This window comes from Pomacea canaliculata, linkage group LG3 (assembly GCF_003073045.1).
Source record: "Pomacea canaliculata isolate SZHN2017 linkage group LG3, ASM307304v1, whole genome shotgun sequence".
NCBI classification, from domain to species: Eukaryota; Metazoa; Mollusca; class Gastropoda; order Architaenioglossa; family Ampullariidae; genus Pomacea; species Pomacea canaliculata.
The window spans coordinates 37,087,041-37,111,494 of NC_037592.1; the positions used below are offsets into that span (position 1 = coordinate 37,087,041).

Below are 24,454 nucleotides of genomic sequence, written 5' to 3' on the forward strand. Positions count from 1 at the left end.
AATTCTTAAAGTCAACAACAGACTTGCATTTTCTTTTGGCAAAAGTCCTCGATCTCCATTTCCACGATTTAGAACCAATAAACTGAAAACACTGCAGACCATAGATACATGCAGAGAAAGAACAGCGCGGAGAAGAGGTCTGAAACCAGGACATCCAATCCTCGATGTATCATCACGACAGCGCCCACTCGATTTCTTTTTATTAACGATGATGATAATTATGAAGGAACCGAGTGTCAAACAGCATGTTGTTTGTATTATTTATTGAGACCAAATGAACCGACACGCGACCTTCCTCCCCCAACAAGCGCGCGAGCACTCATGTTTGCACACACACAATTACATTTCCACACTGTTTATTATCTTAATTCACAAATGTCATCCAGCTTTATGTACAGTCCACACTTATACAAACAAGAAAGTTCTAACACGATCACACATGAAAACCGTTCCTTGAATCAGTCTGGGTGATCTGGTCCGCAAGCAAGTCCCGTGACTCCGTAAGGTAGGTCCGGTCCGCAAGAAAGCTTCCCCTTGACTGACCAAGAAGTCATTTTTGCTGTTATACTCTACCTATGCTTATTCACCTACAGTGTGTCGTTACGAAACAACTAGTTTTTTTATGGCAGCGTCTGGCCTTACACATTTAGCAGTCTGTGGAACAAGGAAAGTGAAAATGCATTTCCCCTCCAAAAAAACAAAACAAAACAGAAACAAAAACAAAAAAAAAAAAAAAAAAAAAAAAGAAAAAATAGTCTCATGGCAGACAAAAAACATTTCTTCTATTTAGGAAACTATACAATCAGTTCTGGGGAAATACAGTTAAGATGTTTGTGATGACATAAAATCAGAAACATATCCAGGTATCATTTACAACGTTTGAACCAGCAAGTTATTTTTCCGCAATTGCACACCCTTCAACGCTGCTGGTGATACTCATTTCTGGCAAACAGTTCTGGGGCCGTAGCTATGAACGGACAGTAAGTCGTTTACCCAGGGCTAAATGGGGAACTCAAGGAAAAGCGTCTTGTTTTCAGAGTGATCAGACCCCGTGGACACTACCTCATGCTTCTTTAACCCATGGGATCTTTGCCACTGCTGTACGTTTAACTACGGCTCAGTGGTAAAAACATCATCTGGGGGTCCGGACACTGATTTATAGCTTTAGGAGGAGGATACTTGTCCTCGAGTTTCCCATATTGCCCCAGGGCAGCCGCTTACCCTCGCTTCACAACTACGGTCCCTGAAGTGCAAATGTCTGATAATAATACCAGGAAGATAAAAAAAAAAGTGCGCACAAGGTTCCACATACACGAACATGTGAGCAAATTTACAGGTCAAAACAGTATACCTCTACTTAGCGTCTGTCTTTTCGTTCAACTCTAGTGCAGCTCGTTTGTCCCATCTCTTCCTCTGGGTAAGCGTGTTCTCTGGTATCGTCCTATCAATTAGTGACTAGCCTGTTTTGCAAGCTGCTTGACGGTCACGATGAGGACCAGTCTTGACACAAAGTGAGGTGTGAAACGTTTTGTGGGAAACGGAAGCGACGATCAAGCATCAGGTATGTTGGTGACGTCACAGTCACCAGTGCGTATGTTGGCGACGTCACAGACCTGCGTGTGAGTTGCCTCCAGCAAGCGCACGACGCTGACCAGAAGGCTGCAAAATAAATACAAAATATTTCGAATTCTTTTCGTTTCTTCCAGATTACGTCCCTTTCATTTTTCTGATCTACATGTATTTTTAAAAATTATTTTTGTCGTTGACGCCCACTACAGCATGCACTTGAAGGCAACCAGGAAGATTATCGTTTGAGTTGGTTGGTTTATTTAGTAGAAAGTGCTCCCACCTTGCGGCGATTTCGCACTATGGGCGGAAAGGGAAGGGGAGAAAATCGGAGTACCCGGAGAAAACCCCGATTCTGACATGTGAACAGATGTCACATATAGAGTGTCCCGAGACGAGATTTGAACCCTGAGCCGCTCACTGCAGTGGTGACAAGCGCGTGTTTAAGCACTATACCACCGGGCGTCCCATTATCGTTTGAGGGAAAGAAGTGAATCTACATAGCGCTTTACCCCACACATCAGAGGTAGCTAAGTGCAGAACAGTGTGTTTGATGTGTGCAATATGTAACAATCTCACATTGTCTCTTACACCCTAAAGCAAGATATACAACAAGTCTTTTGCAACAGAGAATATACTTTATCTGTTATCAGTGGACCAGTTAAATGTAAAAAGTAGGAACAAGTATATAATTTTATCTATATAGGAAGGGATGTCTCCTCCACGTTTTAGTTCAAACAGCTGTTAGATTAGGAGCAGTATGTAGAACTAAACTCTGCACTGATACAAAGCATGTGAATTTGTTGTGAACGTGTGTAAATGAATGATATGCAATTTTCCACAGCTAATAAAACCAATCACACGTGCACAGAAACATCCTGTTTCCAACATGTTCCAGTTTCTATCTTATGGATTTCATTTAATTTCTCGTTTGAAAAAAATGCAATGCTTAATTCTTAAACAGGCAAAGCATATAACTTCAAAGATTTCAAGTAACATAAAGCTTCTTATGATCAATATCAAACAACCAGTCACGATAAAACAACTACTCACAATTACTTGTGTGAGTTTCAAACTGCTGGTGTTTATTAGTAAGTCTGCTTTGACTTGCTGCTGACCGCCACTGGTTAATGTGCACTGACCAAAGGTCGTATGGTAAGTATTAGCACCAGGCAGGTCCTATGTGTAAGTGCTTTCAGCTTTTAAAATAAGCTTACTTGTCAACCACATTTAATAGTAGTTAAAAACAATCAAAAAAGAAATGTGGTTTACATAGTGCAGAATCAAGTGTCTACAGGTGCATACAATTCCTGCTTGTCATAAAAAAAAACTAGGTCAATAAGAAGCACATGAAGGAATGGAAAGATGGACAAGGATAAATTTTACATAGAAGACTGAAGACAGAGGGAGGATGAGATAACAGTATGACTAACAATTAGGTAAAAATGTAATTTTATTTTATTGCACGTTTTTAAGACTCTGTGATGGGTAAATGCAACCATTTCTGCCTTCTGCAGTGTCTTCTTCAGATATTCTGCTGTGAGTGGTTTGCCACTGAGACCAATAATACATGACAACAGTGAAACAAAAAGAAAAATCACCCTCTGTTCGCCATGCTTTGATAAGAATTTGCATCACAAGAATTTCAACTCCAGGGTTCCGTGGAATGATTTTCACAGTTCTTACTGCATGGAGAGATGGAGATGGGTGAAAATAAAGTTGATATAAATACAATAGTCACATCAATATAAATGTCTGCTTTTTGTAATATTGTACACTTTAGCCTGATTACACACACAGGATGGTGAATGAAACAAGAGACCGGACTGTATAGCACTACAGTGGTGCACTATTTTGATCACAGCAAAGTGGGAGGCGCATCAAAGAGCTAGATGTTTGCCCCTCATCCTGTTGGCATTTGAAGTGATTTCCCCACAGGCTGCAACAGTGCAAAACAAGGCACTCGTTAGAGCCATGAAAGAGAAAGCAAAGCCATTTCCCAAAAGTAACAGATGTAACTAACCAGGGATCAGAGAGAAATGTTACTAACAAAACAATGCTTCCTTTGAAAATGAAATCCAGAGACTACTGCAAGCACCGAACAATGGAACACAATACTTCAGCCAAGAGCCATTCAGGAAAATGATATGAGAGAAAACATCAGACAGTGAAGCCAGGAACCAAATCAAAAGTTCCAGAATCCTTGCTGAAATGTCAGGAACCAGCAATCATTGTAAATCTTCAAAGTACATTTTACCACCAACAATCAAACAAAATATATCCTATCACTTCTACAAACTACATGGAAAAAAAAGTTTCATAGAACTTCTGTAAGGAAGTCACAAACAAAACCACGTTTACACATTCTATTTGCGGACATTGATCCAGAAGTTGACATGTCTGTATCTCTGCTCCCTAATAAATGTTTTGACAGAATTAGACGGAGAGTAGCCTACCCTGATAAAGATGTGAGATGGCAACATGCTGTGCACCAGGTCATCCATTGTGCCAGGGTAGCGCAACATGTTCACGTGAAGCCGAGGCAACACCACCTGACCAGCCACCAGTGGGAAGAAGTTATACAGCAGTTGGTGCTCTTCACTAGGTAGCACGCGAAACCGGGTCTGTCAATAAAACATCATGCTGGTTTACTTGTCCTTCTAAAATGTTACTCCCAGTGATGGATCACATATCCTATTTACACTACCACCCTTGCCTTTTGCCCAACCTTATGGTGGATGATGGCAAGATAAGTTTGGACTGAGTTTGACAACTTTTTACCATTTGTAGCTATTAAGAAATCTGAAGGAGATTTCTCTTTATGAACATCAAATACGCTAAAAGTTAACTTTCATTACTTGTGTATCCTTTAACATATGGCTCAGACACTGAATGTGTTTTTTAATCATTGTATGTTATTGTTAGCCAGTGTTTTTAATGTCATTTCTATGATGCTAGATGATATCAGTGCTCTATTATTATTACTAAAACAAAAATGCTTTACCTCGAGACAGACTGAGGTAACTAACCTGCTTGTTACCAGAGAACATGAAGTTGTCTGTGGACTCCATGTTGACTTCAAGTTCCTGTACATAAGGTGTGCGGTTTCGTATGGTATAAGTAAGTGGTAGCAAAGTTTTGACCCGACCAAATGCTGGCAGTTGAAGGTGAACAGCAATGGGGATATGCTCAATATTCACCACCGGAAGGGAGAATGTCGAGGTCACATAGGGCAGGTCCTCACCTTGTCTGTAAACTTACTTTCATTACTCCACACAACAATGCAATGAAATGAATCTATCTAGAAAGATGGCTTATACATCTAGACCACTAGTGTGATTTATTAGTGAAATAAGAAATACTACAAAATATTTAAAATTTGAAACTAATAATATTATAAAGCATTTGACTATTATATGCCTGGACATCTAAAATCAAGTAAAATGTACTGACACTACTTGCCAACACCTTGGCCCTGTTGTTGAGATCTAGGCCATGCAGTCAAAATTCATTCCTTGCACATGATACCGAATAAATCTAGTTACATTTAGTTACCACTATACTCACTATAAAGGGGAACAAGACACTGTACCTTCGCCAGTGAAGAGTGTATGTTCCCATGGCAACAGATGGCTGAACACAAGCAGCAGCTACCAGACACAGACATTCAGCTCCACACTCTTGCCTGTTAAGCTTCACTGCAAACCATACACAACTGCCAACCTTGACAACAACTATAAACTGTACTTAGCATGACAGCCATGACAAACAGTACTTAACATGATGACAGAAGCGGTGAACTACACTTGGCTTGACCACATCAACAACAGCAGTAATGACAAACAGAACTTAATGACTGAAATGATGAATTGCACCTGGTTTGATGTCAGAAAGAGCAGTACAGTGAATTCTCCAACATATTCTCATTTTATAGGTGTCTAATGCTTGAAAGGACAGGGAGGGTGGAGTAGCCCTGGCAGTGGGAAGACACTGCAGACCAAAATATCCCATGCAGGATTTTTTGCTGCAGCACCCAGTCCTCCGCTACCAGTTCATATGGCACATAAAACATCCAATGCTCTATGTTCAACTGTGAAGCATAAGACAGAGAGTACGAGTGTGGATGTGGGATGTGTGAAGGTGCACAGAGTCATGAATGTTTGTGTGTAAAAGAAACTATACAGAGGCACAGTAAAAGCATGTCCTGTACTGACCACCTTCAAGCTGGGATTCAAAGACATCACTGGCTGTCTTAATAAACTGATTCTGCACAAAGAAGCAAAAATTACATGACAGTAAATTAGTGTCAGCAAAAATTGTCAACAAACAGAATGAAAATACACTGTTAAAATCAGTTAAGAATATATATGCAGAGATTATGTGAGATTGTGTGTGTGTATATATATATACCCACAATGAAAGCAGTAAACCAAATCAAAATAATATATTTCTTAGAAAGACAACCACTCTTACCAGGAGAATGCTGCTGGCTTTGATCTCAACAGGCCACGGTGCAGTGCAACGAATCTCAGTCATTAGCAGGAAGGGCTCCTCAGCATGGACTGCCTCAACAGCCTCAAACTGGACAGAACCATTACAGTCTTAATTTCCACTACGCAGCTTGCATCTGTGTCCACTTGCTTGTAACTTTTATTTCATTTATGTGTGGAAATAAAGTTGGATGTTACTTTAGAACTAAGCTACTCATGAGGAAGACAGCTGAGCAGACAGAGCACTAGGGTCCCACTAGCTGTACAATTATGTACCATGTGCAGCATCTTTCTTCCAGTTGACCCAGCAAATGAACTCATAGCCAATTGGGATAAAAAAAGGCAGTGAGGGAAAGCTGGCCCTGAGAAAAGTGGGTTCTTTAACATCTAACATTTCAGCTCCAAATCATTAAAGGACCCCTCACCCCCACCCCGCAACCCTCTTATTTATTGTATAGTGGTGAAGAAGATCAATGGACAGGCTTGATATTTTCTGAATCTTTATTCTAATTGTGTGTGCATGTCTGTGCGTTTTCAAGCTCATGATATAGTACCTTGAGTGATTCGAGCCTGAGAGAAACTTCAAATGGTGTCACAGTATTGATAGAAATGGTCTCCTCTTTGTGGCAAGCGCAGCTGACAGTCTGCCGCTGCATCTTGGCATCAATGTTGTAGTCCACCTGATGAGCACATCAACAATTCACAATTACAGTCCCAGCATGCTGTCTCACCACCATTCATCAACCACAACAGTTGGCCAAGAGACATGAAGACAAGGGTGGTTACATGAAGAGGGGTCAAGATTAGTAATCTGAGGGAACTTTGGGGAAATCTGTTCTACCAAAAAATGCAGCAAGAGACAGGGTTGACAACAGGGGGCAATATAATGAATTGAGACCATAGCCTGCTCAGCTTTATTAAAAATGATTTTTACATTAAAAAATATATTTCTTATTCTGAGGAATCACAAAGACATCTAGGATTGTCCCCTGCCATCTAGGATTACCTCCAGCCATAAGTTACTATGCTAAACGCTATCACCAAAGAACCGAATCAACATTTGGATACCTTGACAGAAAATGTGCGGGTACCAGACTGAAGACACTTGATAAAAAATCGTTGTGTCACCTGAAACATAGAAGCGAACGTTTTAGTTTATTCCTTGCTGCTCCTCTGAGGAGCAAAGGGCCATGTAGAAGAGAAAGAGCACAAAAATCAGCTTACACCATATAAATATGTTTGAGTGAAAGTCATCAACATCATGATTTATCTTTGTAAAGTACACAGTTGATTGTTCCTGACTATTTCTCAAGCTACACCCCATGCTTTACCTCTTACGTCAATGAAGACATGGATTGTACCAGATGGATGAATCCTAAAAAATAATATCATGAGTAAAATAGTTGTCTACTTAGTAAATGGACTGCAAAATTAATTAACTGAATGAAAAAAAGAGTCATCAAAGTACCTTTTCTCCTTTCTTCAAAGTCCCAATATCGACTTCAATTCTCTTGGAGTGAATCTTACCATCAAAATCTGGATTTTCGACACTGATGTGAGCTGCAACATTTAGCGGAATATCACTACATGATACGATGCTTCACAAAAAAAGACTGGAAAAAGTAAATGTACGTAAAAGCATAAACTTAAAAAAAAAGAGAGAAAAAAGTGAAGTGAATGTAAAAAAAAAAAAAACCAAAAGCAGACCCGAGATAGAGTTAGAGGTGAAACAATGGGATCACTGCCTAGCCAAAATAAATAAGGTGATCTTCTCTCATGTAAGCATCTTAAAAAGGAAACAAAGACAGAAAAAGAGGTATACAGGCTTCATGAGAAAAAATCAGGATATCAGCACATCCTGTGCAACTTTGTATCAGAACAGTTTTTATGAGCAGTTTATCCTCGCTAAAAGTCTACACATCAAGTATTTTGTTAGCATGAAATGTAAGTGCTCACTGGCGGAATCTGCAGTATCCACTCCCTGGTGAAGACCTAGAGACAATCTTTTAAAAAATGCAACCACAATGTATTAGTTTACAGTATTCACATTGAAAAAAATACAGCCAAAACCATAACAAAATCAAAGCTATGTGCATGAATGAATGACACTGAGCTACAAATGGCTTTTATTTATATATTTTTAAGAACAAAAAGGAAGCAGTATATGAAACAATGACAGGGTGACATTAAAGAATCAATTGTCTTTTCAGGGAATCTCTAAGGTTTAATATCACTGTATAGTAATGTTATTGTTGTATTTACAAAATAACAAAACACCATGAATTTACGACATTCTGCAAAACACTTACCTTGTTGCATGAATGTCTGTGACTTCTATATTGGTCACAGTGACACTGATGCTGTAGAACTCATTTAGCAAGCATGGAGGTTGGTGATCAAGGACCAGTTCCACCTGGGCCTGGCGTGGTGTTACCCTGCATTAAAAAAAAAAAAAAATAAGCAGAAATTCCCCAAATCTCAAAGGATACAAAAGTCACGCTGCATCAAAATGTACAGAATCATAAACAGGCACTTCTGGAGAAGTTAATCTACTGTTGGTTGAACAGGTTAAAGTGCTAATGATTCTTACTTTTATCCAGTAAGCAGTTAAAAAATATAGAGTGTTGGCTGAAAAGTTTGAGCAACACACCTGATGGTAGGAAAGGATTGAAATGTGTCCCAGTTGAGACTGCCACCTGAAGCCTTCCTGGAAGAACGTGGCACCAATGGCGGCCTTCCCACAATCTCTCCTACGCCAGCACCAATCCAGCGCAGGGTTGCACAGCAGCCATTTTCTGAGCCCATCTCAAGAGTGATGGATGAAATCTGTTATCACAAAAGTTGATCAAATAAAGACACAAGGGAACCTTCTTTTACATGTCAGTGTTCCCATGGTGATGTTGGAGAACTGGCATATTAAAGATTCTGACAAACTGGGAAGTTTACTAAAGGTCACTTTTGTTCCTTCACTCTCCTGTTGTTTATATTTGTTTGACTCAATTGCTGCACCCCACAGTGCAGAAATTTGCATATGTGCATATATATATTGGGAGGGATGTGGGCAAACATTGCAGAAACCCATGAACGTAAAATCTTCACATGAATATTTGCCACAAAAGTTACATTTAAGAAGAGACAGGGTGTTCTAAGCCACAGTTTACTAAAGAATATGCTGGTCACCTCTATCTGTCCTCCAACATCCTCTTTGGATGGCAAGAATGAGAAGTGGTACAGTCTAGGATGCCCAGGTTCCAAATGGAGATCATCGCTGTTACATTCATCCTTTGAAGCCGATGCTGCTGTTGTGTCATGATTGTCAACCACTTCACAGTACTGATTATATACCTGAAAAATGAATGTCATTCAGTTCACAGTTTTGCATTTAATAATAATGATGACGATGAAGATATTTATATAGCACTTTTCCAATGATTTGCTCAGAGCGCTTTACATAAATAATATACAGAATAAATCATCAAAAAACCATGCACCTATATTCACTTATAACAGACAAGCTCACTTCTACAACAAACACTCACTCATACACAAAGTAAATTACAGACATACGTTATGCACGCTAAGGGTCAGGACAGGGTCACAGTGAAGTTATTGTTCTGTACACTTAAAGCTGGTAAAAGAATCAGTGTTGAGGGCTGCAATCTGTTTCAAGTTGATGAGGCTTGGTAGGAGAAAGACCTCTGTCCATATGTCTTTGTCTTAGAAAGCATAGACAACCTGAGGATATTGCTTTTAATAAAGCTGCATAATGCCTATTAGAGATTACATTATGCAGATTTAATAGTCACCTTATATGAGACATAGGGAAGACATCTACATTGTGGAAACTTTTTTGGTCACCTTAACAAGAGGATTTACCTGGTTGCTGAATTGGAGGTTTAGCTTTGTAAACTGCACTGACAGAGGAGAAGTTACTCTGAAACCAAAAAAATTCCTGTGGTAAAATTTATATGAAGGAAAGTCTTTTGTTTGAGTGTAGATCTTAGTCATACTCTTCAAAAAAGTGTCACAATGATGCATGTGTATACAGACCTTAGTGAACATCTCATAGGAGACCTTCATAGCATGTGTACACTCACAAACATCAGTAAACACCTCATGGGAGACCTTTGTTTCATGTGCAAACACACAGGCATAAGTGTCTGGATACACATACATACCAGTTTATTTTATCACATGCACTCATACATAGCAATAAACTAAAAAAATTGAGAGCACTCCCTCAGTTGCCTCACAATCAGCTTGATCCTCAGACCTTACTTACTTGAGGCAGACTTCCAGCTCAACCTCTGCATCTGCAGCAACCACTTCATTCACAAAACGAGCTTTGCATTCCACTGCAACAAATGCAAACACTACTCACTCCACTGCAACAAGTCACAACACTACTCACTCATCTTCTCTTGGTCACACACCTTTTACCTTCACTTGAAAAAATATTATGAGAGAATACAAAAGTAAAATAAAAAAAAAAAAAAAAACCACGATGATGCAAAGCAAATCTCACCAAAGGGTATAAGTCCTTGCATTTCGATTGTGAAAACAGATGGGTGTGATTTTAGTTCCCCCCACAGTCTGGCCGCCTGCTCTACACAGCTCTGATCTAAGCCTGGTTCAGAACTGGGCGTTTCATGCTGTCAAATATAAACATATTACTATTAGCATAAATGTTCACACAAACCACCTAACATCTCCAATAAAGATATACAAAATTCCCCTTTTAATATTTATAGAGTGAATTGTAAATTATTTATTGTTTCTAAGTCATGGCATATGAAACCCAGCCCTCTCAGGTATTTTACGTTCCCTGTTAAGTACCCTTATTGCTTGGTAAACAGGACTTTTGCAGAAAGTGAGCCTTGTCCTAAGCTAGCCTATTAAGTGCAGGATTATGTAGTTTATATCCCTCATCTCCACCATCTTCCATTTACATACAACACTTTGTAGCTGAATGAAAAAAGAGGCAAATGCATTTAACTCCACCTCAAGCCTTCATTCTAGAAGTAAAAAAATGATAAGGCAAATGCTTCACAAAATATGCTGGAACTTACTGATAAAACCTGAATGAGGTTTAACTGAATCCTGGCCTTTTTGTCCTGAGTGCATTGGGAATCTTGCTCAAAGTGATGGATAAATAAAAGTATTTGTATGATGCTTTCAAAAAACATTAAAGAAAAAGTCAAGTGAAGTGGCAAGTTGAGCATGATAGGCTCTGTCATTTTGATTAATTTCTGCCTAAAATTTTAGGTTTCAATGTACTATTTATTTACAATCATGTTTAAAATACAACTGCGACCAGCTCTTGGAAGTCACAAAGTTTCATGCTCTTTTGTGAAGGAAAAAAAAATTGTCACATAATTTGTGACACAGGAGTTACCATTTCAAAACAACAGAATTTTTTTTCATCATACACATCTTCTCAGTTTGTTCAGCTTTTCCTCATTGTACTTGGGTATGACATTGTGTGGCAAAATGCCCCAGATCCATGATGCCAGGCATCTGATTTAGGAGACTGAAAGTTAACTCCCATGCCGGATGGTTTTGATGATGACAACGAAACATGGCTGTCTTATTGTACTTATCAAGAGCTGTTTTAGATTTAATTGTGAAGTATGATAAAATTTTGCAAACATTTAGAGTGGAAACAATTCAGAATATCAGTGTCTATCATTTCAACTCAACTTATAAATTCACTTGCCTTTTGCTATAACACTATGAATGTACATGTGCAGACAATGACAGCGCTACATACATAAAATCTGATCTAACATGACCTAGACTGGAAAGAAAATAAAGTTTTCATTGTACATTGTCTTTCTTTGATACTTACCAGATGACCTTTAAACTCCTATGGTCGGGTCATCTGATAAAGTTAAAGAGGAAATGAAAGTACAGTCATTCTGTAGTGCTTTAAAAGGATACGTTCACCAATAAGTTCCATGCAGTTAGAGACGTACTCCTGCACACGAGCTGTAAGGTATGCACACTTAAGTGATGTTTCAAGGATTGCTGTCAGAAGTGGCCACCACCTTTCTGCCCGATAGTCCCACATGACTTTATTTAACAGCCTATATAAGGGATTAGAACATAGAGAAGAAAAAAATGACTTAATGGCACATATCACAGCATCTTTTTTACAGAGTGCAAACTCTACCTTTTAGTCTGTCTTTCAAAATAATGTTTAAGTCAAAGATGACAACAAAATAAAAATCACACCCACACACACATATACACACATAACAGCTGATAAAATATTCTTAAAAATATAAACAAAGTACACAAGGATTAAATAACTACAGGTATTATAACCACAGGTATTATAATTATAAAACAACGTAAACTCACACCATATAGTTGTATAATTATATATAATTGGAGTTTGCATAGTTACATGCTGTTACAACTGATAAATCAGCACAAAAAAGTAGAAAATGAAAACAAACCAAGATCCCTACATGCACTTTACATAGTTATAAACAATTACACGATCTCACAAGTACTGTGTTACTCACATGAGTGCTTTACCATAGTCTTTAGCATGGAAGTACTCTTCCCCCATTTGTACCACTGTGAAAGAAAGAACAGCGAACGCACACACACACACACGCACACAAACAGTCATTTAAAGGATGCATAATGACAACTTTTCTGGTAGACTGCCTCTTGGTTTTACCAGAATTGTTTAGTAGTGGCAAAAAAAGAGGATGTGACTTACTCAGATATCTCTTCATACGTGGAGACTTGTATTTGCGAAACTGAGCCACAGCACTGCTAAGAAGGGGAATCACCATCCACTGCAAAGATTAGAACACAGACTTAGGTGGTGGTCCATTTCTGGACAGAAACTCTGTACCTACACATGAATGGAAAGAAAGCTTGTTGGATAGAGACTAAAGGAAAGAAAAGTGGGTAGGTGGGGGTGACACAGAAAGCATGTTTGTTTCACAGAGGTCAAAATAAGCATTAACAAAGTTAAAATTTTTCATAAGTCTACTCACGGAATGGTCTACTTTTCTCTCTAGTGCCTGAAGTGCTGCAATGCCTTCTTTTTCTCTATGTACATCTGGAGGTTCAATGCCTGTTAAAAATAAGTTTCTGACATGTACAAGAGAGAAGGCACTATTTGGCAATTAATACACATGATCTGATTTCATTCAAGTAAACAGCAATTACTTACTTGACTTGGTCAATGCGATGTACAAAAAAAAATTCAATATAAAGATGTTAGAGAATCTGCAAGCCTTAACAGTGCTTTTTCTTTTTTTTTAAAAAAAAAAACTTGCAGCAGTTTAAGGTTTGCAACTATTCTTAAATTTATCAAGATGTCTCCTGTCTAAAGGATTGTTTCAATATGGATTCCAATATGTGGTGTACATTACATCAAGAAGACTGCTAATTTTGACAACGGAATTGCCATATATACTGATTACTTACTTTGGTGACCCTGGCGCCAAGGTCTCTGGCCATAAAAGTCCAGAGATTCTAGTCCATCAAGTATTGAGTGTTGCACTTTTCCTTCTTGCTCCTGTACACAGTTCACTCTTTTTAAATATCAGTGAATTTCTTGTCTCAAGCAATAAGTGCTAGACACTAATTTAATTGTTTACATATTAAAAGTTAATAGTCCTCTACAAAGCGACGACTGACTTTGTACAAGAACTAAAATTTCAGCACTAAGCACTGTCCTCAGTTTAACAAAAGAAAAATCTCTCTCTCAAACACAAAGAAAGAAATAAATCACACACACACACTACAGCACCTGATAAAATGTGTCTTATGATATAAACAACAATGCATAACAATACAAACTATTTCCAGAAACAGCCATTAACATCCTTACCACACACAGACCATGACACAGCTGTTTGCGGAATATAGCATGATTGGCAGCCTGTTGGTAGTAGAATCCAGGGTGCTGGGTCTGAATGGCTGTTAGTCCAAGTTTGATGGCCTCATCAAAGAGATCCCCAAACACCTGAAACCTTGAAAAACAGGCATATTTCACAGATTCATCTCTCACAGAAATCCCCAGTTAGAGCTAATGCCACGAACAGAGATAATGTTCATCTACTCAAAATGTAGTATTAAGACTACAAAGCACAAAGAATAATGGTCTCTTAAAGAATTATTGTATTATAACATCTGCAAATGATGCTTCAAGGAAGATGGAAGAGATATTAGGTTTTAAACATGCTTTTTGTATGCATAAAATGTCTTTCAATATTTGGTAAGGCAGGTGTATTTACAGATAGTATTTTAAGATTTGGTTTAAATATTATACTGTAAATACAGCTACATCTTTCTTCATATAGATAAATTACATACTGTCTTGACATCCAAGCACTATGCTCAAACGCCAGTTCAGGAATACCAGCCCTGTTCTTGAAAAAGTCTATATGCTTCCGGAACTGAGCAATGGCATCCAGAGGAACATTATGTTGAAACGAAAGTCGGCATATCTGTAATTTATTTTAAAAGCAAATTTCTGTTACATAATTGTAAACATATCTTGCAAAAACTCCATAAGTATCAACAGAACATGATAAAAAGGTTGCTTGAAAGTATTCATTTCCTAATTATTCTATACAAAAACAAAGTAATTTGGAAGTCATAAGACAAAACTATCTAAGCATAAGTGAAAAGAAGTGACAGCATACCTGTTTCCAATTACAACTGGCTTTAAACTTGAAGTGTCATCTTTTAATAAATTTAGTGGTTCAAGCATAATAGACAAACATATTATAAATTTTATGATAAATAAAAACACATTTGTTTAGCATTCTATGACCAGATTTAGTCCAGTGGAGACTGGTCACAAACAGAATTCCTTGTTGTAAGGCTTATGGTTGCTTCAACACAACATTGATAGACTGGCTTAAAACAGATGGAGGAATACGTAGCTAAAAATGAGGCACAGAATAAATCTGTGCTCCCATTTAAAAAAAAATAATCTGTGAACAGCTTAATTTTTTTTTTTAAGGGGAAGTAAATGTTGTAAAGAGAATCGGTTGTGAAATGTTACCTCCCTTGGCTTAAATCTAGCAACTATATTTTTCAGTTTTTTCAAATGTAGTTCCTTTGTGGTGAAGTAAGCAATAACAGTGTCCCCACACAGGGCAATATTCCATGCATTTCCCAGAAGTTTGGTGTGGCAAAGTCATCAACAATACTAGGTGTTGCAGTTAGTTTCTACAAAATTTGCATTTGAAATTATATTTTTATGGTACATCATAATTTTATATTGTTTTGAAAAACTTCCCCAAATATGGCAACATAGAGTATACATTTGCTAGCAAGCTGAGGCATTCTCAAACAACATGCTCCAGAATAAGAACAATATAAAATTTACCTTATAATTGACAAAACCAGCAATAGTTTTGATTTCCAGCATGTTGGTGTCATGCATTCTCTGTTCCAAAATGTGACCATAGGCTTGTTTATAGTGCCTAGAAAAAGAAAATACTAAGTATACAAAGTTTTCTTTAAAACCTATACACACACAAATCAAATTACTGAATTTATATGTTTAACATGTATATCCCCTCAGTTTCTTTTTTAAATTTCTGGAAGGTAGTGAGCTTACAAGCTTTTTTTGACACAGCTTATCACTGTGAATTCAGCACACATAACCTTTGCATCCGATAGTGATGCAAGTCAACTACTGAAGGTATTCATGCTTAATCCTGTGAATATATTACAGATAATGCTTATGACAAAGATTTACTTACTTCAGGGCAGTATGAGTGTCTTGCTTGAGCTCATTAAAAAAAGCAGTTTTAAACTGATGCCTCACAAACAAAAGCTGTTGTAAAAGAAACATTCATTTGTCAAAATTAAAACAGATTTGTTCTATTTAAAAAATCTTAGGTAAGACAAAAAAAGAGAAAAAATGCCTTTAAAGAAAAACAAAGATTATGATTAAAAAATGAAATCATCAAAAGGTTATCAATAGTAATAATATATGCTCACATAAAACTGAATATCTCACACTGCTGGATTCACACACACGCACACTGTTGTCACGATAATACCTTTATCAAAATCACAGAAAATAGAAGAACAAACAGCCTGAGAACTACACAATCTGTTCACCTGGTGTGTAGTCTTGTTAAGGAAGTCCTTGTGTGACTTCACCTTCCTTGCTTCAGTGTGGTAGTAACTCTGAGCAAGCTCATAAAATGCGTTCTCTAATCTGTTGTCACAAAATAATTGCAAGTTCAATCAAAACACACACTCTAATGCGTTCTCTGATCCATATCCTCAGTATTCAATTTTATTTCTTGTCTTCCTCTGCAGATTTATTACTCTTCATCCTTACAGCTTGTTACCCAATTCCACTTTGTGTCTTCTATGTTTGTCTTTTTTAAATACTTGTTTGCTTAGTTGTTTCTCCTTCTGTCCTTCATATTCTGTCCATGTTTCTTACATGTCTTAAGACCTGAGAGCATGCTCCTTCATGACTGTGATGAGGGTGCTACACAAATCACATGTTATTATTATTTAGTTTAGATGAAACTGTTCGCTGATAATGTCTAATTACTTCATGATATAACCTAGCAGACAGTGAGTCCATGTCACAGTGATTTGACAGAGATATATTACAAAAATTGATAGTTACCTAATGGTATAACCCAGCAGATGGTCAGTCTGAGGCAGGACATAGAGTGACTTGGCTGAGATATCACATGCACTACAAAAGGTCGCTGCTCGCTCTGCTGCCACCACATCCTCACCTTCATAGGTAAAAAAACCAACTAAAAATTGGGTGTTATTTTTTTTGACAAAAAGCAGACCAACAGTCCCTTTACATAAAACTTTCAAATAATGACAAACAAAGGTCCTGGACCTAATTGTTTTCACATCTTATTCATGAAATATAAACACAGATTAAAACTATATAGTTATAAAACTATATAGTTGCTACCTTAAATAGAATGGCAAGTGAAATAGCAAGTTGGGTTTAAATGACAATGAGGCTCTGAATCATTTTGCACACTAACAATGGTATCTAAGACCAATATACTAATTTACTCGCCTTTTCTTTTAAACATTTGAACAAAGAACTGTAGTTTAACTTCTTTTACTGCCAACAGATGTTATGTCTAGAATAAAAATTAGGCCTCAGAAAAAGTAAAATCGTGCTGGTTTTGAAGAATGAGGGCATATTTCTTATACCTTTCACTAAATGTGTCTCCAATCAAAACTTGATTTGATGTATTAGTGTTATAGAAAGGAATGCTAGGTTGAATACCTTGTTACTTTACATGCTGTAAACGTATGAGATTACACTTGGATCAAACAGGATATTTATCAATATTCATAAATATTTGATCTAAATAATTTGCATAAATACTGACCAGGAGGAAGTGGAGCTGTTTTTTGGAGAAGAACAACAGCGATTTTGGTCCCTCGGCCTTGCAAACTGTTCCTGTTTTTTTTAAAAAAACGGAAAGAAAAGAAATGAAAGCCTTTCAATTACCTATAGTGCACAATAGTCACTTAAATATGAACAGATTAGCTCTTTGAATGCACATGCAAAGAATACTGGATTTCTACATGGAAAAACACCAGATCCATTATTTGTATCTTTAAACATAATGAAGTGTTATATTTGTAATCTTACATACAAGGTAGAGAATAAGTAATATTTTTATTAGCTCTGCCAAATAAGCTGTGGCGAGACAGCAGTGGTTCTTACCTCACAATCTCTACTCGAGTTGAGCATTCCATCTGCCGCTCCTTCCACAAAGGCTCATCCCAGTCCAGGTCAAAGAAGATAACTACTACAGCTGGAATTTCATACAGGTGTTTCTTCATCCAACCAGTCTTTAATATGCCTTTTGGAATGTACCACTCATAGGATGTTCTCTGAAATGGGTTTAAAAGTAAAAAAATGTCTAGTACAGACTAACAGCAAAAGCAAGATATTAACTTAAACATGTACATCTCACAATGCATCACTAACCACCCAATAGTAGTAGCTGTTATTGAAGAATCTGAGGCATAAATTAAAAGTTATTCTGCATTCAAACACAAAACAAAAAAAATAGTTGGTGCTTCAGACACCTGAATGGCAACAGATGAAGACTGGTCATTTCGCCCCAAGACCATTTTGTCTTAGTCATATCACCCAATAACAGCCTAAGCCAGTTTGTCCCAGCTATGTCTATTTTGTCCCAGGTAAGACCATTTCATCCCATGACCGGTGACCCAACAGACAGTTAGACCTTACCTTTGACTTGCACTTGGGGTACACATGGTCAGCACCCAGCGAACGAAAATGCAATGGGACACGATCTGGTCGCCGGTTATTGCAGAATGAGTCCCATACTGCCTTGTGAACTGCATTGTAGGTTGTGTCCAAGCCTGTCAGCACTACAAGGCCTACAGGTCGGCATAGTAGTTCTGCGGGCAGCTCACTGGCCCATGCCATTTCTTTACAGTTTAAAAAAAAAAAAAAAGCAGAAACCAAAGATAGAACGTCTGCACACAAAGTGTCGTAATTTCTACTCAAGTACCCAGTATTAAACGTTATATATGTGTATAAAAGCGACATTTCCCGACCTCATATGTGTGTGTGTGTTATAGAAATATATTTTCAGTGTAATAAAAACATACTTCGAGGTATTTTGCCACATATTATAACTGATGTGATCCGAATGCACAATTCCATCGAATGAATTCCAAACAAATGAATCGATTATTAATAGTATTAAATACTGAATAACGTGTGTTTATGAAATATAAATAATAATAAACGATTAAAAAGATTAACTGTCTTTTTCTTTAGATGAATAAGTTATTCATAATGTATACACGCATCTCCACACCCCTTGTCCCTTTTTAGAAGTCTTAACAGAAACCCTTAAAAGGTGAAGCTAGATCATGAATATTCATACTCATAATGACATTCTAGTCATTTTTGTGTTAGCATTTGAGCAACATGAATTCATGTTTGTACAAACCTGTGTTAGTTGAGTCTTAAGATGCTGCCAGACTAAAACATTGTCTTCAGCATCAAAACCTCGGAAGTGATGCAGACGTTCTTTTACAAAGTACCGATAAAGAACATTTTGTCAACTTGAGCCATTTGAGAACTGTCTGGACAGTCTCTGTCCAAATTGTAAGGACTGATTTTGTAAAATGTTTTTGAAATCCCAAATGAAAAAACTACTTTTTTTTAATTCAAGCTGTTTGATATCAATTTACTCACAGCAACGCAAATGTTTGATGCACGCCTAGTGTTTTAGAAAACTGACATATTTACCTTAAAAAAATAACAAAACAAAAACAATCCACAAACCAAAACTAAGGCTACTGCAAATAAATGCCCAAATTTTGCACAGTAGAAAAATATTAAATATTATCATTATCCACGCATTTATACAGGAATAATATGTTATTGTAGTTTATAATCGCACGAAATAAACTGAATATGCACAGTATAAAATGAAATAGCAGTATAGTGATTCAAACACATATTCCAATTCATCATCACTTTATACTACATATCATCAAAGATTGAAAAGGATTAAATAATAATTATCTAAGTCCAGGAATTATGATTTCCGATAATATCAGCATTTCTGTCCCGATGAGCTTCACATCTACAGAACACGTTGCCTGCACATGTGTTTTAAGTTACGTCCCCCTGGATAGCAGACGACGTGTCTTTCCTCCCACAGCGAGTGACGATCCCTGTTTGTCAGCGATCGTATCTCGCAGGGAGCGCGATGTTGATAGCAGGATTGAGCCCCGCGTTCCGGTTAGCTGCAAACAACACGCGTATTCGCAGCCAGCTGTATGCCAGTCGGCTCTACATCGAAGGTTCAGCCGTTAGGAAAATGAGCAAAAGCACCCCGCCTAAAGTGTTCATCACACGTCGAGTTCCAGACCGAGGTCCTGCTTTGTTAAAGTCCGAGTGTACGGTGACACAGTGGGACAGCGATGAACCCATTTCTCGAGAAGAACTTCTGTCCAAAGTCCAGGGTGTGGATGGCCTCTTCTGTCTCCTGACGGAGAAAATCGACGCAGAACTGCTTGATGCGGCTGGTGAGTTTAAAGAGCATTAGACCCCATGCAGTGTTTATAGCAGTAATCTTTCACTTGGAAGGGAGCGTACTTACTTTTACTTGAGTGTGTACTATGTATGGGCATACATTTGTGTATATGTGACTATTATTTTGTCTCTGTTCAGTGCTATATTGTTAAATGTGTAAATACAGTTTTGATCGGACCACTGTCCGGTTTTGCGAGCAGCGGTAAAGAGAATATATTTATGAGTCCAACGAGGATTGGGGACTGCGGGTTCAGTTCACGCCCCCGGCACATGTAATTTCTTTCTGGCTGTAGTTCACCGTGATATAGCCTTAGTTAAAGTTTATGTGTGCCCTAGAAATGGACAACTTCGATCGATCGTTTGTGCACTCTAATTAAACTGCTATGTTTTCTCCTGTGGAACATGTCCATCCTATCGATGAACACAAAACGGCACACTCACTTTTTTCCACCACGCCTTACTTCTATACTCTTGATGCTTGATGCATGTAATATTGCATAATTCGTGTTTATGGTCTTCTTTATCTGCCATGTATTTTTGGCTGATAACGTTGTCCATCTGTATATGAACACCCCCTTCCCCAACTTTTCAAGCCTAATACAAGGGCAGAATGCACCAGGAAGATAAGCATTAGCAGAGCGATCACTTCTACTTAATAATTGATAGGGACGCAACAATTTGAAAAGATAGGCTGGAGCAAAGCCATACTCGAGGCAGTAGTAACACATATATAAATGGATGCATAAAACATTCAGAAACCTTAGTTTGGCTTGGGGTAAGATTTTCTAATGCAAAATGTAATATCATGTACACGTCTTCAAAGATTGCAGCACATTTTATCTGCTTATTCCTCTTCATGAATTTCTTTCATGCCAGCGCTGCTAATCTGCTACCTAGCCTAGCTATTCCTTCTCCCTGACCTAAATCTTAACCTTTCAACCCATCTGGCTCTATTTTCGGATGGAAATCTTTTGGTATGTAGCCTAAAAAAAAAAAACTAACAGAAGAACAGAAGAAAAAATAGCAACCTTGAAATGTAAGGTTATTGCACAAAGTTATTTAGAAGCAGTTTATAGTTATCTAATTGCCAGAGCCCGATCAAGTGGTGCTTCAGATCTTACAGATAAAAAATGATATTTTTTTTACATAAAAAGGAAATATACAGATAGATAAATTGAAAAAAGCAAACCCAACAAAACAGCAAGTTTAGTGAGGTGGGAGAGAGTTCATAAATGAACCAGTGGTTAAAGGATCTACATCCACATTTTTCTGAATGTGCTACATTAGTATAACAGTATATTATCTTTAAAGTTAGATTATTTAATTATGGCAGCTGCTGAGTAGGATTTGGAGAATTAAATCAGTACTGAAACTTATATTTATAATTTCTTCTGTTCTAGAATGGATTGGAAGAGCTAATGATAAAATTGACCTTGACTTAATTGATGTGAAATTGTGAGGGTGAGAGAGAGAATGAAAATAGCATAAATGCTGTTAACAGGTATAGTATAGTTGTAGACATAAAATTAATTACTTTCTTTCCATTGATTGGCAATCTTTTTCTGTCTTTCTTGCTATCTTTTCATGAAGGTGAGACATCATGAGCATCATAGCAAAGACTGGACCACAAATCTGAGAAGATTTGAGCTTATCAGTATCATATAAATCAGAGGGATCTGGTAATTAAGATCTAGCTGTTTTTATTATATAAAGAAAATGAGTACATGCATAAAGATGGTTATCAACCCTTCCCCTCTCTGCCTACCTCCTCCCAACCCCAAAAGAGCAAAAGTAACAGGAACATTAGAGTTAGATTTTCTTAGTTTTTATTTCATCACTATTACCTAGTATCTATGATAGATATTTGTTCCAAAGTATATAAGTACTAATAGCTTTTGTGTTTTTAGGACAATAAACCTTCTCTATGATTGATATAAAATAACATTTTCATTTTTGAACAGGTCCCAATCTTAAAGTTGTAGGCACCATGTCCGTTGGCTATGACCACGTTGATCTTGTGGCATGTGCTGAGAGAGGGGTCAAGGTTGGGTTCACACCCAATGTGCTGACCAGCGCAGTGGCAGAACTCACTGTGTCTCTGTTGCTGGCAACCTCCCGTCGTCTAAAAGAAGGTAACACGCATGCAATGGTGGCTTTTGATAGTATGATGCCTGAGGTGATTACATAAACTCCAATGTTATTTTGATGGATAGATCTCAAAGCAGCTGCCTTTCCACAAAAGGATAAAAAAGTATGCTAACGAATTATGAGTTGGATTTTCTGCAAAGCTCACTGTCAGTATTATCCTTTAAACAGGTGTTTTATTCTTCACCCTCTTCTTCTAATTGATAATTCAAATTGGACTAGCAACTAATAGTCTAATCACATTTTAATGTAGGAAGCTTGTTATTATTCCTTGAGTTAACTACAATAAAATTTGCCTAGTAATATTTCTAATATTCAGCATCTTTATGACTATTGTCTGTTGATGAAGAAGTTAATGTACTGAATTTCATGTGTCTAATAACAATCTTCACCAGAAAGAGGTACCTTGCTGTGGTAGTGAAACTTATTTTTAAAATCCCAGTGACCTCATACCCAAGATAAAGCTGACTAGTTTTTGACCTGTATCTTGGGTTCGCAAGGATGATAGCTTACTTTGTTATAAAGTATTTGATCTTATAATTATGTTGTAATCTGCAAGTACAAACTTAGCTGAAACAAACTTTGATACCAGACAAAAGCTACTGAGAAAGAAAAATCATTTGGTTTCTCTTGTACTTGATGTTAATGCTTGTTGTGGGTTTTATGCAGAGCAGGAAAGACGGACAGGAATTTATTCAGAGAAGAAAAACAAATTGAAGTGAAACTTCTGCTCCTTGCAGACAATTACAGATATTTCTGTAATATTTCTGTATTTTCTGTTGCAGGTATTCGAGCTGTTGAGAATGGTTCATGGGGTACCTGGAAGCCTATGTGGCTTTGTGGACCTGGTCTGGATGGATCTACAGTTGGCATTATTGGCATGGGCCGCATTGGCATGGCTGTAGCTCGCTGCCTTCAGCCTTTTGGGGTTGCACGCTTCGTCTACTCTGATTTCGATGAACAGCCTAAAGCAAGAGACATTGGAGCTGAGTTCTTGCCTCTTGATGAGGTGATAGCTTCTGCAGATTTTCTTCTGGCTTGCTGTGCTCTAACTTCTGAAACCAAAGGCATGTTTAACATGGATCTCTTTAAAAAGATGAAAAACACGGCTGTCTTCATTAACACCAGCCGTGGAGGGGTGGTGCAGCAGGATGATCTGTACAAAGCTCTGGTTTCTGGGGAGATTGCAGCAGCAGGACTGGATGTGACGACTCCAGAGCCTTTACCCACAAATAGCCCTCTGCTGAAGCTTGATAACTGTGTCATACTGCCCCACATAGCAAGTGCAACCCACAAAGCACGCAGTGCCATGTCAGAACTAACTGCAAAAAACATTTTGGCTGGCCTGAAGGGACAAACCATACCAAGTGAAATTACAGCCTAAAATCACCAGCTTTTGATTAAAAACTATTGTTAGTCTTGTCTGCAACACTTGTCTCATATTTTTGGAAACTACTGCTGTAAGTGCCATGCCTTCATTGCCTCTTATAACCATATTCTTTAGAAATAATGCAGGAATAAATTTAGTTTTCATTAGAATGTTAGTCTTTCATTAGCTGCTTCAAACTGGCCTACAAGTGCACTTTGTTAATCCAGGAAGATGATACTCAGTAAATACTCCCATAATTAATAAAACAGACACTAAGTGCTGTCCTTGTAGTGATTGCTCTTCATGTCATGCTATGTGTGTGTGAGAGAGAATGAGACTTCTTTATTATGCTTGGCCAAGTGGCATATACCCTTGGACAAAGTTCTGGGGATCAGGCTGATCAAGGACTCATGGTTATAGGGTTATGGAAACATTTTACAAAAAGAAAATGGTGTTAAGCTTATAGCAAGACTTATAAAATCCCACGAAACCAGTTCAAGGTACTGATGTATGATGAGGCAAATTTAAATTATTAGTTTCACCAGAAAATACATAATGTGTGGCAATCAAGGCACAATAAAGCATCTCTAATTATAATATAGTCTTACTACTTTTTACTCTGTGGCAAACCTTAATTTTTCCATACGTATTGTCTACACATATACCTATCAACCCTCTTGTGTGCACATTCAAGGGATGTAACTCATCTTTCTGCAAATACATGAAAATGTACGCAGTGATTGTTCATGACCACTCATGTAATAATAATAAACGTGATTAATATGCTCTCAGGGCTTAACAAGTAGG

The 24,454-nt window shown here is 37.6% G+C and overlaps 2 protein-coding genes across 3 annotated transcripts; one reads left to right on the forward strand and one right to left on the reverse strand.

Moving 5' to 3' along the window:
* Window positions 1–248: 248 nt before the first annotated feature.
* LOC112559439 (trafficking protein particle complex subunit 11-like) lies at window positions 249–19,344 on the reverse strand. 2 transcript variants are annotated; one of them, XM_025230698.1, is made up of 33 exons: window positions 19,040–19,344; window positions 18,307–18,509; window positions 17,773–17,942; window positions 17,432–17,502; window positions 16,693–16,807; window positions 16,167–16,266; window positions 15,803–15,876; window positions 15,424–15,520; window positions 14,400–14,533; window positions 13,915–14,056; window positions 13,509–13,599; window positions 13,073–13,152; window positions 12,790–12,868; window positions 12,587–12,641; window positions 11,997–12,142; window positions 11,126–11,187; window positions 10,582–10,708; window positions 10,339–10,411; window positions 9,933–9,990; window positions 9,237–9,401; window positions 8,707–8,882; window positions 8,366–8,491; window positions 8,013–8,059; window positions 7,525–7,616; window positions 7,125–7,184; window positions 6,611–6,736; window positions 6,040–6,147; window positions 5,781–5,832; window positions 5,159–5,264; window positions 4,596–4,815; window positions 4,023–4,190; window positions 1,614–1,659; window positions 249–1,583 (listed from the first exon to the last, which is right to left on the reverse strand). In XM_025230698.1, the coding sequence occupies exons 2-33, from the start codon at window positions 18,505–18,507 to the stop codon at window positions 1,576–1,578; spliced, it is 3,375 nt and encodes a 1,124-aa protein (XP_025086483.1). In that variant the 5' UTR covers window positions 18,508–18,509; window positions 19,040–19,344; the 3' UTR covers window positions 249–1,575. The 2 variants fall into 2 exon arrangements, with proteins under 2 accessions (XP_025086483.1, XP_025086484.1); XM_025230699.1 differs by lacking the exons at window positions 249–1,583; window positions 1,614–1,659 and adding an exon at window positions 1,666–3,505.
* Window positions 19,345–19,668: 324 nt separating this feature from the next.
* LOC112559441 (glyoxylate reductase/hydroxypyruvate reductase-like) lies at window positions 19,669–24,244 on the forward strand. Its single transcript, XM_025230702.1, has 3 exons — window positions 19,669–20,126; window positions 22,095–22,265; window positions 23,064–24,244. The coding sequence occupies exons 1-3, from the start codon at window positions 19,808–19,810 to the stop codon at window positions 23,660–23,662; spliced, it is 1,089 nt and encodes a 362-aa protein (XP_025086487.1). The 5' UTR covers window positions 19,669–19,807; the 3' UTR covers window positions 23,663–24,244.
* The last annotated feature ends 210 nt before the right edge of the window (window positions 24,245–24,454 follow it).

Excerpts from the sequence above, each read along its gene's own strand:
- LOC112559439 (XM_025230698.1), bottom strand. The coding sequence starts at position 18,507 with ATGGCATGGGCCAGTGAGCTGCCCGCAGAACTACTATGCCGACCTGTA. Across the intron at positions 8,883-9,236 it reads ATGTTGGAGGACAGATAGAG|ATTTCATCCATCACTCTTGA; the intron begins GTGACCAGCATA and ends TTGTGATAACAG. Across the intron at positions 8,060-8,365 it reads ACAGACATTCATGCAACAAG|ATTGTCTCTAGGTCTTCACC; the intron begins GTAAGTGTTTTG and ends ATTTTTTAAAAG.
- LOC112559441 (XM_025230702.1), top strand. The coding sequence starts at position 19,808 with ATGTTGATAGCAGGATTGAGCCCCGCGTTCCGGTTAGCTGCAAACAAC. Across the intron at positions 20,127-22,094 it reads AGAACTGCTTGATGCGGCTG|GTCCCAATCTTAAAGTTGTA; the intron begins GTGAGTTTAAAG and ends ATTTTTGAACAG. Across the intron at positions 22,266-23,063 it reads CTCCCGTCGTCTAAAAGAAG|GTATTCGAGCTGTTGAGAAT; the intron begins GTAACACGCATG and ends TTTCTGTTGCAG.